Source organism: Myotis yumanensis, unplaced genomic scaffold (genome assembly GCF_028538775.1).
Source record: "Myotis yumanensis isolate MYYU_CA2020_CCGP unplaced genomic scaffold, mMyoYum1.0.hap1 SCAF_14, whole genome shotgun sequence".
NCBI lineage: Eukaryota > Metazoa > Chordata > Mammalia > Chiroptera > Vespertilionidae > Myotis > Myotis yumanensis.
Genome location: NW_027223765.1, coordinates 28,525,204 through 28,539,397, shown reverse-complemented (window position 1 = coordinate 28,539,397; position 14,194 = coordinate 28,525,204). Strand labels below are relative to the sequence as shown.

Genomic DNA, 14,194 nt, shown 5'->3' with positions numbered 1-14,194 from the left:
AGTTGATGGGTGAAGTAAATGTGGGTAAATGGAAATCTTCAAAGCAGGCAATCATTAACTCATTTATAATTTTAAAATATTTTATTAGTCGTCTTCTATGTACTAACTAGTATACTGAGCACTGAAATCAGTTCACTGTCCATATGGAGCTTACATTCTAGTGGAGAATGCAGACCAAAACCAAGTAAACAGAGTAATTTCAGGAGTTTATAAGTGAGGTAAATAATAGTAATAATGAGTGGTCCATCTTTAGATGTAATCCTGAAAGAAAGATCTCTCTGAGGAGTCCACCTGTGAGCCAGGTATCTCAGGGATGAGGGGGCTTGCCATGGAAAGTGCCAAAAAAGCGTCGTCTAGATAGAGGAAATAGCATTTGCAGAGTATCTGAAGCCTGGTGATATTTACATTCCAGGAGCTGGAGTGGTAAAGCATAGTGAGCCAATGACACAAAATAAGAAAGAGACAGAGGCCAAATGATGTAAAATCTTTTCATTCATGAGTGGACTTAATTCATTCTGAGTGTAATCGGAGCCACTGAAGGATTTTAAACAGGAGAGTGATGTGGTCCAATTTGTATTTTAAGAAAAATGCTTTATGTAAACATGATTTGGAGTAGGCAGAAGACCAGTTAGGTATCTTTTGCATTGGTTTCTATGGGAAATGAAAACAAAAATATAAAAGAAGATGAATTATAAAGAAGGGAAGAGCCCTAGCTGGTTTGGCTCAGTGGATAGAATGTCGGCCTGCAGACTGAACAAGGGCACATGCCCAGGTTGCAGACTTGATCCCCAGTGGAGGGCGTGCCAAAGGCAGCCAATCAATAATTCTCTCTCATCATTGATGTTTCTATCTCTCTCTCCCTTCACCCTGCCTCTCTGAAATCAATAAAGATACATTAAAAAAAGAACAAGAAGAAGAAGAAGGGAAGAGCCTGTGGCTGAGTTTTAAAGATTGTGGACGGAGGGCAGAAACAGGAAGAAACAAGAGCAGTAAGAGCCCTAGCAAGCTTTAAAAAGGATAACAGATAATTGTACTCTATAGAAACCTAGTTAAGAGAGGATTCAAGAGAGCTGTGCTTAATAACGTCACATATTGCAGAGGAGAAAAAGGACTAGATGATTTAGGTCACTGGTGACTTTTAAGCACTTCTTTTCAGTAGTAGTAAGAAGTTCATGGTGATAATAATGGGCAAATGGAGATGATGTACAAAGAGGTTTCCATAGATTTCAAAGTTGTATAATTATCTGATGATTTCTAATATAAACAGCTGCCTATTTATTCCAGGTATTGTATTTGGTTCTTGTCTATGGCTTAATACTTGCTTTGCTTCTTTTTTTATTGTTGATACTGTTACAGGTGCTCTCCTCATCCCACCTTTGTCCACCTCCTCCCAGCCCTCACCACCCTTCCCTCACTTCACCACTCTGTTGGTTGTCCATATGTTCTTTGGCTACTCTCTTCATCTTCTTTTACCCATCCCCCCCCCCCCCCCCCCCCGGCTTTGCTTTTGCTTTTATTATTTGGTTTTGCTGTCATAATCCCAAAAGGGATTTCAATTAAATTTCAACCAACCTTGCCTAAGTGGATGGTTTCAAATTACAAAGTAAATAACAAAGTTGTTGTTAATGGGCACTGGGTACAATTGGGTTATTTTTCAACACCAATGTGGAGTTCAGTATATAGTAGAGGAATGTTTCCATACTTGAGTTAACTTGTTCTCTCCTTGCTTTCCATAGAACTAGATTTTTCCCCTAAATAAAAGTAAATACATTTAGTTCATAGACAATCTTGCCGTGCCTTTATCCCTAGCCAAATGTGGAAAATTATGAAATTCTAGAATCATAAAAATAGAAACTTAGTTGTTTTATTGGGTGGAAAGCTTTTTTATATTATTAGGCATTGGATCAGGGAGTATAAATGGAAAAGCTGAAGCTATTTCATGTGGTTTTCCTAAAACAAACTAAAGTTCATGTATTTTTCCTAAAGCTATAGAATCTTTTTAAAAAAATGATCAAATTAGGCCCTGGCTGGGTAGCTCAGTTGGTTGGAGTATCGGGCCATACACCAGTAAGTTGAGGGTTCAATTCCTGGTCGGGGCGCATATAAGAGGCAACTGATTGATGTTTCTCTCTCTCCCTCCCTCTCTCTAAAAATCAATAAAAACATATCCTCATGTTAGGATTTTAAAAAAAATGATTGAATTAGGATATGCATACATATTCTTATATAGGATGATTTTGGTAAATAGTAAAGGAAAAGGTGTTATGTCTTTGCCTTTTCATTGTTCTTGCCCAAGTTTATTTTAAAGTAATTAGTGTAAACTTCTAAATTTATAAGTCTTAATTTCTTTTCATTCAATTTATACCTGCTCTCTCTGTAATCTCCACATCTATTGGTCTTTAACACAGTTAAGTACACAGAGGAAAGGAGACAGAGTGAAAAAGGAAGACACAAAGATAGAATTAAACTATTCAAATTAGTCTCAAAATCTATCTTTAAAAATACATAGGATTGAATGCAACAAGGAAAGTACAGAATCAATGTGAAGAAAATGATAATGTTTTGTTAAATGACCTAAAATAAGACCTCAAAAATGAAGAGGGCTATACTATATTTCTGGCTGGAAAGATTATATAAATGTCAGTTATTCTCAATATAATGCATAATTTTCTTAAAATACCAGTCTGAATTCTACTATGAGTTCTGTGAGGTAAAAAGTAACTGAGTAAAATGATTTTAAAGTTTATAGAATTTTAAGCTTTTGTAAAAAAAATAAAGGCAGTGTGGCATAGTGCTTAGGAGCACAGATTCTGGAGTCAGACTACATGAGTTCATAAATGGCTTTACTACTAAGTGAGTGCTTTGAAAAGTTATTTAACTTTTCTGTGTGGCTCATTTTCCCCATGTGTGGAGTGTGAGGATGTTAGTTTCTATCTCTTGGAATTGGTTTGAGGATATAAAAGGTTAATGCATGTAAATCACTTATAACAGTATCTTCTTATGCATAGAAAATGCTTAATCATTTGCCATTAGCATTAGAAAATTTTTAGAAAAAGAACTAGGTAAGGGAATCTTGTTCTACTAAATATTCAAATTAGGTGAATTGAGTTACATATTAAAGTATATTATAATATACTAGAGGCCCAGTGCACGAAATTCGTGCACGGGTAGGGCCCCTAGCCTGGCCAGCAATCAGGGCTGATCTGTGGGGCGACCAGGGGGGCCCCCACTGGCACCCGCTTTGGCTGATCTGGCACTGCCCACTCGCCAGCCCCGCCCCCCGCTGCTGCAGCTGGTCGACTCCGTCTACAGGGCAACCAGCAGGATGATCGGGGCGCCCCACTGGCACCTGCCTTGGCCAGTCTGGTGCTGTCCACTTGCTGGCCCTAAGCCCCGCCACCACTGTTCACCTACCACTGTGGGGCACCCGGCGGGGTGATCAGGGGGCCCCCACTGGCACCTGCCTTGGCTGGTCTGGGGCCTGCGGGCTGGGGGCAGCTCCTGCGTTGAGCGTCTGTCCCCTGGTTGTCAGTGCACTTATAGTGACTGGTTGTTCCGCCGAAAACCCTAATATGCAAATAGACCGAACAACCAATTGCTATGATGTGTGCTGACCATCAGGGGGTGCGTGCAGAACATGGTGGGCGTCAGCAGTAGGCGGCAGAGCGTGGAACATGGTGGGAATTAGCCGTGGCGGGATGGTGGAGCAGGTGAGCGGGGGCACTAGACCAATGCGGGGCACCAGTCGCTGTCACTAGGGCGAGTCTCTGGTGTTTACTGAAAATTCTTTGCTCCCACACTCCACGTCCCACCAGATGCTCGCACCTGCTGCTGGTGCCGGCCCCAATCGCTCTGCACCATCAGCAAGTGTGAGGGGGGCCTGCACCATCAGCGCATGGGGGCAGCGACGGCAGGAGTGGGGCTGCAGCAGGAGGGGCCGGTTGGGGGTGCGAAGGGGATGGGCCAAGACCCGCCCCTGTGCCCACCACAGCCTTGCAGCCCACAGTTCCATTCAAGGTGCATGAATTCGTGCACTGGGCCCCTAGTAGGATTATAAAGCTGCTATAATCAAAACAGTGTGGTATTGTAATAGAAATAGATACATTAATGAAACTAAAAGAATCCAGAAGTAGATCTAAGTATATATAAGAACCTAAAATATGTTTAAAAGTGACATTTAAATTCAGCAAGGAAAGCTTGTTTATTTAACGATGTTGGAGTCATATTTGGCTCTTCATCTGGTGGGAATAAACAGGCCCACACTTTATACTATCAGCAGAAATAAATTTCAGACAGACTAATAGTTTACAAGCAAGTAAGGACAGAGGGGGAGGAGGAAAGAGGGAAGGCAATGAAAAAGAAAATGTATTTCTATTATCTCTAGAACAAAGAGCCCTTTGAAAACAGTACAAGAAACCCAGAAACTTTTTTGTATGTGTATGAAATGATGGATATTAACTAAACTTACTGTAATCATTTCACAGTATATGTCAAATTATTATACTGTACAACTTAAACTTATACAGTACCATATGTCAGTTATATCTCAATTACTGGAAAGGATGAAAAGAAACCCAGAAGCTATTAAACAAATTGGTAGAGATATAACTTTGTAAAAGTTAACTCTCTTTCTCATAAAACATACTATACCCTGACAACAAAAGGACAAACTGTGAGAAAAAGTTTGTATTGTTTAAAAAACAAAGTTACTATTTCTAATATACAGGAGTTTATAAAGAACTAAGGTGACTAACAGTAGAAGATGAGCAAAGAATAAACAAAAATCTCACATAAAAACTCAAAATCAATGAACAAGAATATATAATCCACTAATTAGTAGATAAGAAGGAGCAAAATAACAATGAAATAATCATTTTTCATCATTGGATTGGCAAGAATTAAAAGGCTTTATAATGTTCAATGCTGGCAGGGATCTGAGAAGCCAAACATTTTCATGATTGCAGTTGGAAGAGTAAACTGCAATAAAGAAACTTTGTCAGTATCAAGATTTTAACCTTTGACCCAATACTCCTCTTGGGAATGTATTCTGCAGAAATTAGTTACAGAAATATTTCTATATTGATGATATTTATTGCTGCATTGTGTATAATGACAAAAATTTGTAAACAATATGAGAAGGTTGACTAAATTGTGGAGCAAATTATGTAATAATTATAGATTTATAGAAGATAATTATTCATATAATTTTGCAGTGACAAGAAAGATATTCAAAATCTACTGTTAATTGAGCCCAACCAGTGTGTCTCAATGGTTGAGCATCAACCCATGAACCAGAAGGGCATGGTTCGATTCTCAGTCGGGGCACATGCCCACGTTTTGGGCTTGATCCCCAGTAGGGAGTGTGCAGGAGGTAGCCGATCTGTGATTCTCACTCATCGATGTTTCTGTCTCTCCCTCTCTCTTTCTCTCTGAAATCTATAAAAACATATTTTTTAAAATTGTATTGTTAATATAAAATGTATATATAATATAGCATGATCTTTTCTTATTATTATTATTGACTTCAGAGAGGAAGGGAGAGGGAGAGAGATAGAAACCTCAATGATGAGAGAGAATTATTGATCAGCTGCCTCCTGCACGCCCCTACTAGTGATCAAGCTCACAATCCAGGTATGTGCCCTTGACCGGAATCGAACCATGACCCTTCAATCCGCAGGCTGAAGCTCTGTCCACTGAGCCAAACTGGCTAGGGCAGCATGATCTCTCTTATTTTAATAATAAAAAAAAAAGACAGCTTGCCTTAACTGGGTGATTCAGTTGATTGGAGCATCAACCCATACACCGAAAGATTTCAGGTTCAATTCCCTGTCAGGGATATACCTAGGTTGTGGGTTTGATCCTCAGCCAGGGTGTTCATATGGGGGTCAACCAATCAATGTTACTCTCTTTTTTCTTCTCTAAAAATCAATAAAAACATCCTCAGGTGAGGATTAAAAAAAATATCTTTAAAGGTACCTTGTTATATGAGCTTTCAAATGATGTATAAGAAAATATAGTAAAATTCTGCCTAACTCAGGAGCCTGGTAATAGAAGAGACCAGGTATTAGAACAGATCAGAGTTTACCCTCTTTTTCTTTATATACAGTGTCCCCCAAAAATGTATATACACTTTAACTGCCAGTAACTCAATTTTGAAAATGAAATATATTTTAATAAACATGGACTTTATAATTATACAAAGTGTGTGTATACATTTTTGGGGGACACCCTGTATTTCTTGCTTGACTTCTTCAAAAAAGAACAAGGTACAGAACTTCAGTGTTTAAAATAATAGAATATATTCACAGTTTTTTATAATTGATTTTATATGCATTTTTATTATAAATCTCATGCTAATGTGTTTTGTTTCACCCTAGCAATGTCTGACCGTCAAGAGAGTGCTCTAATAGAGCTAATGGTTTGTACAATTCGTCAAGCTGCTGAGGCACATCCTCCTGTGGGAAGGGGTACTGGCAAGAGAGTAAGTTATACTAGTAATAAATCTACAAAAAAGGTTTTAATGTAATTAACTGTCTTAAGTATTTGAAAATGTTATTGGTATATGTATCCCTAAAAACATGATATTTTTGTAAATGATTCATGCTATGGTATTTCATCTTCGTATTGTCTGCTACATTCAGGTTCCAAAAATAGATTCTTTCCTTCTATGCTTTTTTAGCACCTATACCTGCTGCTTCTAGTCTAGTACTTTTAAGAAATTTTGTATCTATATCTGTTAAAAGTGCAAGGCAAACTGTCTGGTTTGTATGCTCTTCCATTTAGCAACTAATCTTCAGATGGTTATTTTCTTTGTGCCTTTATTTCCTCAGCTGTAATATGGGGGTTAATAATACGGGTTTTATTGGTATTAAAGATGAGTTGAGATAATCACAGATGGGAAGATTCTTTCTGGTGATATGAAGAGGTAGGCAATTCTTCTGTGCAAAAAAACCACAAAAGTATAAAACTGGAAAAATTGTTTTTAAAAAAAACATCGAGCGTCTGGGACTTCACCAGAGTTTAAAAAAACACACACAACAACAACAATTTGAGAAGCATTTTTCTTGAAAAGCTGCTAAAGCTTCTGTAAAAGCAGAGCCTTCTTGCCTGGGGTTACATACAGTACACACACACCCCTTAAGTTTGATTGATGAGATCTGTAGTTTTACCAGAGTGGTACTATATACAAAAACCAACAGCTGTTAAGGGACTAGTGGGAAAAGTCCCTTTTTCAGCTAGAAATGGCAACTTGGTAGAAACAAGTAAGGAATACCCACATCTTTGATATTCGGAGGTTGTGTACCCAGTTGATAAGAACGAAGGACAAGCCAAGAATCTAACTAAAAAAATCCTGGAAATGAGAAATCCCTAAGAGGATTAGATAAGCTCTCCATACATCCTTGGATGACTGGGAAATCTGAGAGACCCTGACCTAAAATGAAAGTCAAGCCAAACCGAACTTTGACTATGCTCTTAAACCCACAAACAGATCAAGTCTCATAAGGGAGAAGCCTTATAGATTTGAGGTATTTGAGTATAACGTTTCCCCAAATCATTGACTAGTAATCTGTGGAAAAACAGAGGGGACTCCTAGCAAGACAGGCTAAAAAAAACAAGTAAGAATAAAAATTTCACCTGTCAAAATGGCTATCATCAACAAATGACAAGTGCTGGCGAGGATGTGGAGAAAAAGGAACCCTCGTGCACTGCTGGTGGGAATGCAGACTGGTGTAGCCACTGTGGAGAACAGTATGGAGTTTCCTCAAAAAACTAAAAATGGAACTCTCATTGATCCCACTTATAGGAATATATCCCAAGAAACGAGAAACAACAATCAGAAAGGATATGTGCACCCCTATGTTCATAGCAGCACAATTCACCATAGCTAAGATTTGGAAACAGCACTCAGGCTGCAGATGAGTGGATTAAAAAGCTGTGGTACAGAGCAGAAATAAATGACGTAGAGACCAAAAAAAAAAACAATACAAAAGATTAATGAAACCAAGAGCTGGTTCTTTGAAAGGATAAACAAGATTGATGAACCTCTAGCCAGGCTCACTAAGAAGCAAAGAGAGAGGACCCAAATAAACAAAATCAGAAATGAAAGAGGTGAAATAACAACAGACCCCCACAGAAATACAAAGTATTATTAAAAAATACTATGAACAACTCTATTCCAACAAACTAGACAACCTAGAGAAAATGGACATATTCCTAGAAAAATACAAGCTCCCAAAAGTCAATCAGGAAGAATCTAAAAATCTCAATAGGCCAATAACTATGGAGGAAATTGAAGCAGTCATCAAAAAGCTTCCAGCAAACAAAAGCCCAAGGCTTCACAGATGGCTTCACAGAGGAGTTTTACCAAAACATTCAAGGAAGAACTAAAACCTATCCTCCTCAGACTATTCCAAAAAATTCAAGAGGAAGGAACACTTCAAAGCTCATTCTATGAAGCCAGCATCACCCTAATACCAAAACCAGGTAAAGACAACACAATGAAAGAGAATTACAGGCCAATATCCCTCATGAACATAGATGCCAAAATCCTTAAAATTCTAGCGAATCGGATCCAGCATTACATGAGAAAGATCATATACCATGACCAAGTAGGATTTATCTTGGGGATGCAAGGATGGTACAATATTCGCAAATCAGTAAACATGATACATCACATAAACAAATTGAGAGACAAAAATCACATAGTCATATCAATTGATGCATAAAAAGCATTTGACAAAATCCAACACCCTTTCTTGATAAAAACCCTCAGCAAAATGGGAATAGAGGGATCATACCTCAACATAATAAAAGCCTTATATGACAAACCTACAGCCAACATAGTCAGTGGGCAAAAACTAAAACCATTTCACCTAAGAACAGGAACGAGACAGGGATGCCCACTTTCACCACTCCTCTTCAACATAGTTCTGGAAGTGGTAGCCATAGCAATTAGACAAGAAGAAGAAATAAAAGGTATCCAAATTGGAAAAGAAAATATAAAACTGTCATTATTTGCAGATGACATGATACTGTACATAGAAAACCCTAAAGACTCGATCAAAAAAATTATTAGACTTAATAAATGAATTTGGCAATGTAGCAGGGTACAAAATTAATGCCAAGAAATCTATGGCATCTTTATACACTAATAGTGAACTTACAGAAAGAGAGTTTTAAAAAACAATCCCATTTACCATTGCACCAAAAAAATTAAGATACCTAGGAATAAACTTAACTAAGGAGGTAAAAGACCTATACTCAGAAAACTGCAGGACACTGAAAAAAGAGATAGAGGAAAACATAAACAGATAGAAGAACATACCATGTTCATGGATTGGTAGAATCAACATCATCAAAATGTCCATACTACCCAAAGCAATCTATAGATTCAATGCACTGCCCATTAAATTACCAACAGCATATTTCCCAGACCTAGAACAAACTCTCCAAAAATTCATCTGGAATTAAAAAAAAAAAAAAGATCCTGAATAGCTGCAGCATTCCTGAGAAAGAAGAACAAAGTAGGAGGGATCTCAATACCAGATATCAAGCTGTATTACAAAGCCACTGTTCTCAGAACTGCCCGGTACTGGCACAAGAACAGACATATAGACCAATGGAATAGAATAGAGAACCCAGAAATCAACCCAAACCACTATGCTCAATTAATATCTGACAAAGGAGGCAAGAACATACAATGGAGTCAAGACAGTCTCTTCAATAAATGGTGTTGGGAAAACTGGACAGATCCATGCAAAAAAAATGAAACTAGACCACCAACTTACACCATACACAAAAATAAACTCAAAATGGATAAAGGACTTAAACATAAGACAGGAAACCATAAAAATATTAGAGGAATCCACAAGCAGCAAAATTTCAGATATATGCCAAAGCAATATCTTCACTGATACAGCTCCTAGGGCAATGGAAACTAAAGAGAAAATAAACAAATGGGACTACATCAAAATAAAAAGCTTCTGCACAGCAAAAGAAACCATCAACAAAACAACAAGAAAGCCCACTGCATGGGAGAACATAGTTTGCCAATGTTATCACCGATAAGGTTTTAATCTTCAATATTTACAGGGAACTCATACAACTTAACAAAAGTAAGATAAACCCGATCAAAAAGTGGGCAATGGATCTAAATAGATACTTTTTGAAAGAAGACATAAGGAAGACCAAGAGATACATGAAAACATGCTCAAAGTCACTAATCATCCAAGAGATGCAAATCAAAACGACAATGAGGTACCATCTCACACCTGTCAAAATGGCTATTACCAACAAACAAGTGCTGGCGAGGATGCAGAGAAAAAGGAACCCTCATGCACTGCTGGTGGGAATGCAGACTGGTGTAGCCACTGTGGAGAACAGTATGGAGTTTCCTTAAAACACTAAAAATGGAACTCCCATTTGACCCAGTGATCCCACTTCTAGGAATATATCCCAAGAAACGAGAAACACCAATCAGAAAGGATATATGTGTCCCTATGTTCAAAGTAGCACAATTTACCATAGCTAAGATTTGGAAACAGTGCATTAGAAAACTGGTACATCTACACAATGGAATACTACACTGCGGTAAAAAAAAAAAAAAAAAAAAGGAATTCTTACCATCTGCAACAGCATGGATGGAACTGGAGAGCATTATGCTACGCGAAATAAGCCAGAGAAAGATAAATATCACATGATCTCACTCATTTGTGGGATATAATGAACAACATAAACTGATGAACAAAAACAGATCCAGAGATAGAGAAGCATCTATCAGACCATCAAACCTTAGAGGGAAGGTAGGGGAGGGTGGGGTAAGGGGGAGAGATCAACGAAGGACTTGTATGTATGCATATAAGCCTAACCAATGGACACAGACACCAGGGGGGTGAGGGCATGAGTGCAGGGGTGGGAGGATAATGGGGGGGGATAAGGACACATATATAATACATATACACACACACACACACATCTACATATCTATATGTATATAGGTATATAGATATATAGATATAGATATATATCCAGCCTTGAAAAATAAAAAGCTGTGGTACATCTCCACAATGGAATACTATGCTGCTGTAAAAAGGAAGGAAGTCCTACCATTTGCAACAGCATGGTTGGGCCTGGTGAGCATTCTGCTAAGCGAAATAAGTCAGAGAAAGATAAATATCACATAATCTCACTCATTTGTGGAATATAATGAACAACAGACTGATGAACAAAAACAGATCAGAGACAGAGAAGCATCGATCAGACCGTCAAACCTCAGGGAAGGCAGGGGAGCGTTGGAGGAAGGAGGAAAGATCAACCAAAGGACTTTTATGCATGCATATAAGCCTAACCAATGGACACAGACACTAGCAGGGTGAGGGCAGGGGTGGAGGGGGGCAATGGTGGATAAGGACATATACATAATACCTTAATAAAGAAAAAAAAAGAAATGGTTTCTCAGTAGGTCTAGTTTTGTTTTTGTTTTTTTTATTAAATTTTTATTGTTCAGATTACATTTGTTCCTCTTCCCCCCCCCCCCCATAACTCCCCTCCTTCCAGTTCCCGCCCCACCCTCCGCCCTCACTCCCCACCCACTGTCCTCATCCATAGGTGCACGATTTTTGTCCAGTCTCTTCCCGAATCTCCCATTCCCCTTTCCCCCCCAAGAATAGTCAGTCCATTCCCTCTCTATGTCCCTGATTCATTATAATCACCAGTTCATTCTGTACATCAGATTATTTATTCACTTGATTCTTAGATTCACTTGTTGATAGATGCATGTTTGTTGTTCACAATTTGTATCTTTACCTTTTTCTTCTTCCTCTTCTTAAAGGATACCTTTCAGCATTTCGTATAATACTGGTTTAGTGGTGATGAACTCCTTTAGCTTTTCCTTGTCTGTGAAGCTCTTTATCTGACCTTCAATTCTGAATGATAGCTTTGCTGGATAAAGTAATCTTGGTTGTAGGTTCTTGGTATTCAGCACTTTGAATATTTCTTGCCATTCCCTTCTGGCCTGCAAAGTTTCTGTTGAGAAATCAGCTGACAGTCGTATGGGTATTCCCTTGTAGGTAATTGAGTCTCTTTCTCTTGCTGCTTTTAAGATTCTCTCTTTGTCTTTTGCTCTTGGCATTTTAATGATGATGTGTCTTGGTGTGGTCCTCTTTGGATTCCTTTTGTTTGGGGTTCTCTGCGCTTCTTGGACCTGTAAGTCCATTTCTTTCACCAGGTGGGGGAAGTTTTCTGCCATTATTTCTTGAAATAGGTTTTCAATATCTTGCTGTCTCTCATCTTCTGGCACCCCAAAAATTCTGATATTAGTCCGCTTGAAACTGTCCCAGAGGCTCCTTACACTATCTTCACACTTTCAGATTCTTTTTTCATTTTGCTTTTCCAGTTGGGTGTTTTTTGTCAAATCTTTGGTTTGATTCTTGTGCTCCTCTGGTCTGCTATTGGGTATAATATTCTTTATTTCAGTCCGTGTATGCTTAATTTCTAGTTGGTTCTTTATCATAGCATCGAGGGTCTCATTAGTTTTCGTGAGGCTTTGCTCAAGTTTATAGCAAGCCCTCAAAATTGCGATTTTTAGCTCCATATCCTCCATTTCTGTCATGTTTTTTTGTCTCCGCATCTTTTATGCTTTCTTGGTGCACCCCCTTGTGGTCTTTGTGCGCAGTCTTGTTCTAGCCAAGCCTTAATTGTTGTAGTTAACACTAGAGGGATTTGACCACCAGGCCGACTGGCTGTAGGAATCAGCTGTGTGGAAAACTTCAGTCCTCTGGGGAGGTGCTAGTCCAGCCTTTGCCTGAGGCGATCGGCAAATGGCTCTGCGCAGGGCTTGGGCGGGGCGGGCTCAACAGGGCGGGGGGAGGGAGCAGCTATGGCTGCTCTCAGTCCGTCCCCCGGGGCTCTGCCTCTCTGTCCCCGCAACTGCTGCAAACCTCGGAGGGACCGTAGCCAGACAGTCCCGCTTCTCCCGTTTGAGTCTGGGTCCCTAGAGACTCGCCCGGATCTGTAGCCCAGAGTCTGAGACTCACTCCTGATTGAAAACGACAACCGCGCCCTCATCCACCAGCCCGCTTTGCACGCGCACCGCCGCACCACCGTACCTTTAAATTTTCCACACTGCGCCTCCTCTGAGCCTCGGAATGCTGTTGTTTTTCCTTCTAGTTGAAGAGTCTCTCCTCAGCCAGCCTTCCTGTGGTTCTGGTTGATGTCCGTTCCATCTTTTTGAAGTGGTTGTTTGCGGCAGCAAACTCCGGTGTTTACCTATGCCGCCATCTTGGTTTCCCTCTCAGTAGGTCTAGTTTTTTAAAAATATATTACATCAGCTCAGTAAGAGATTTGAAATGAAATAAACAATGAATATGGAGATGGATTAGTAACAAATTATCTCTTCTGAAGAACAGAGGAAAAATGATTGAACATAAATGAACAGAGCCTCAGAAATGTGTGAAACACATAAATGCATCCGATTTGTGTAATGAGGTCTCAGAAAGAAAGGAGTGAGAGACAGGAAGCAAAAACATTTGAAGAAATAATTGCCAGAAACTTCATGAATTTGATGAGAAATAATAATGCACATATCAAAGAAGCTTAACAAAACTAATATGATAATCACAAAAGATTCCACTTCTAGACACAGTATAGTCACACTGTTGAGAGCCAAAGACAAAACTTTACAGTAACAATAGAAAATTCAGGTAGAGAGGGCAACAGCAATAAATTAGCAGTTAATTTCTTTTCAATGGATGCCAGAAGACATATGTATTTAACATAGGGGAGATCACTGTTGACATTGAGATTAAAACTCTAGAAAAATTGGGGAGGGGGGGGCGGGGAAAAGGGAGACATATGTAAAACTTTAGACAATAAAAAAAAAATCTAGAAAAAAAAATTTTCCATTAGTTCCAATATTTTTCTCTTCATAACTGTAGTTTTATGGAAGTGTTTCTGTTTTCACTTAATCTAAATAAGTAGTAATTTATCTAAACTTTAATGATTCTAAAATAAGGAGCTAATTAATAAAGTACTAGTGAATGTTGACTAGAAATCTTCGTAAATCTAGATGTCTTTGTTTTGGTAAATAGTTTGTTAAGCTCCTCTCAAAATTCTCAGTTACATTATCTGTCAGTGCTTCATCATTCTGTCTAATGTTCTATATTTATAAATTAGTGCATAACACTCATATTCTATG

General features: G+C 38.8%; 1 protein-coding gene across 3 annotated transcripts in view; it reads left to right on the top strand.

Moving 5' to 3' along the window:
- The window catches only part of STAG1 (STAG1 cohesin complex component), a 332,216-nt gene that overhangs the window by 259,144 nt on the left and 58,878 nt on the right, over nucleotides 1–14,194 (top strand). For all 3 annotated transcript variants that reach the window (XM_070433471.1, XM_070433469.1, XM_070433470.1), the window contains one exon: nucleotides 6,378–6,481. In XM_070433471.1, the coding sequence (XP_070289572.1) occupies nucleotides 6,378–6,481 (104 nt within the window). The remainder of the gene's footprint in view (nucleotides 1–6,377; nucleotides 6,482–14,194) is intronic.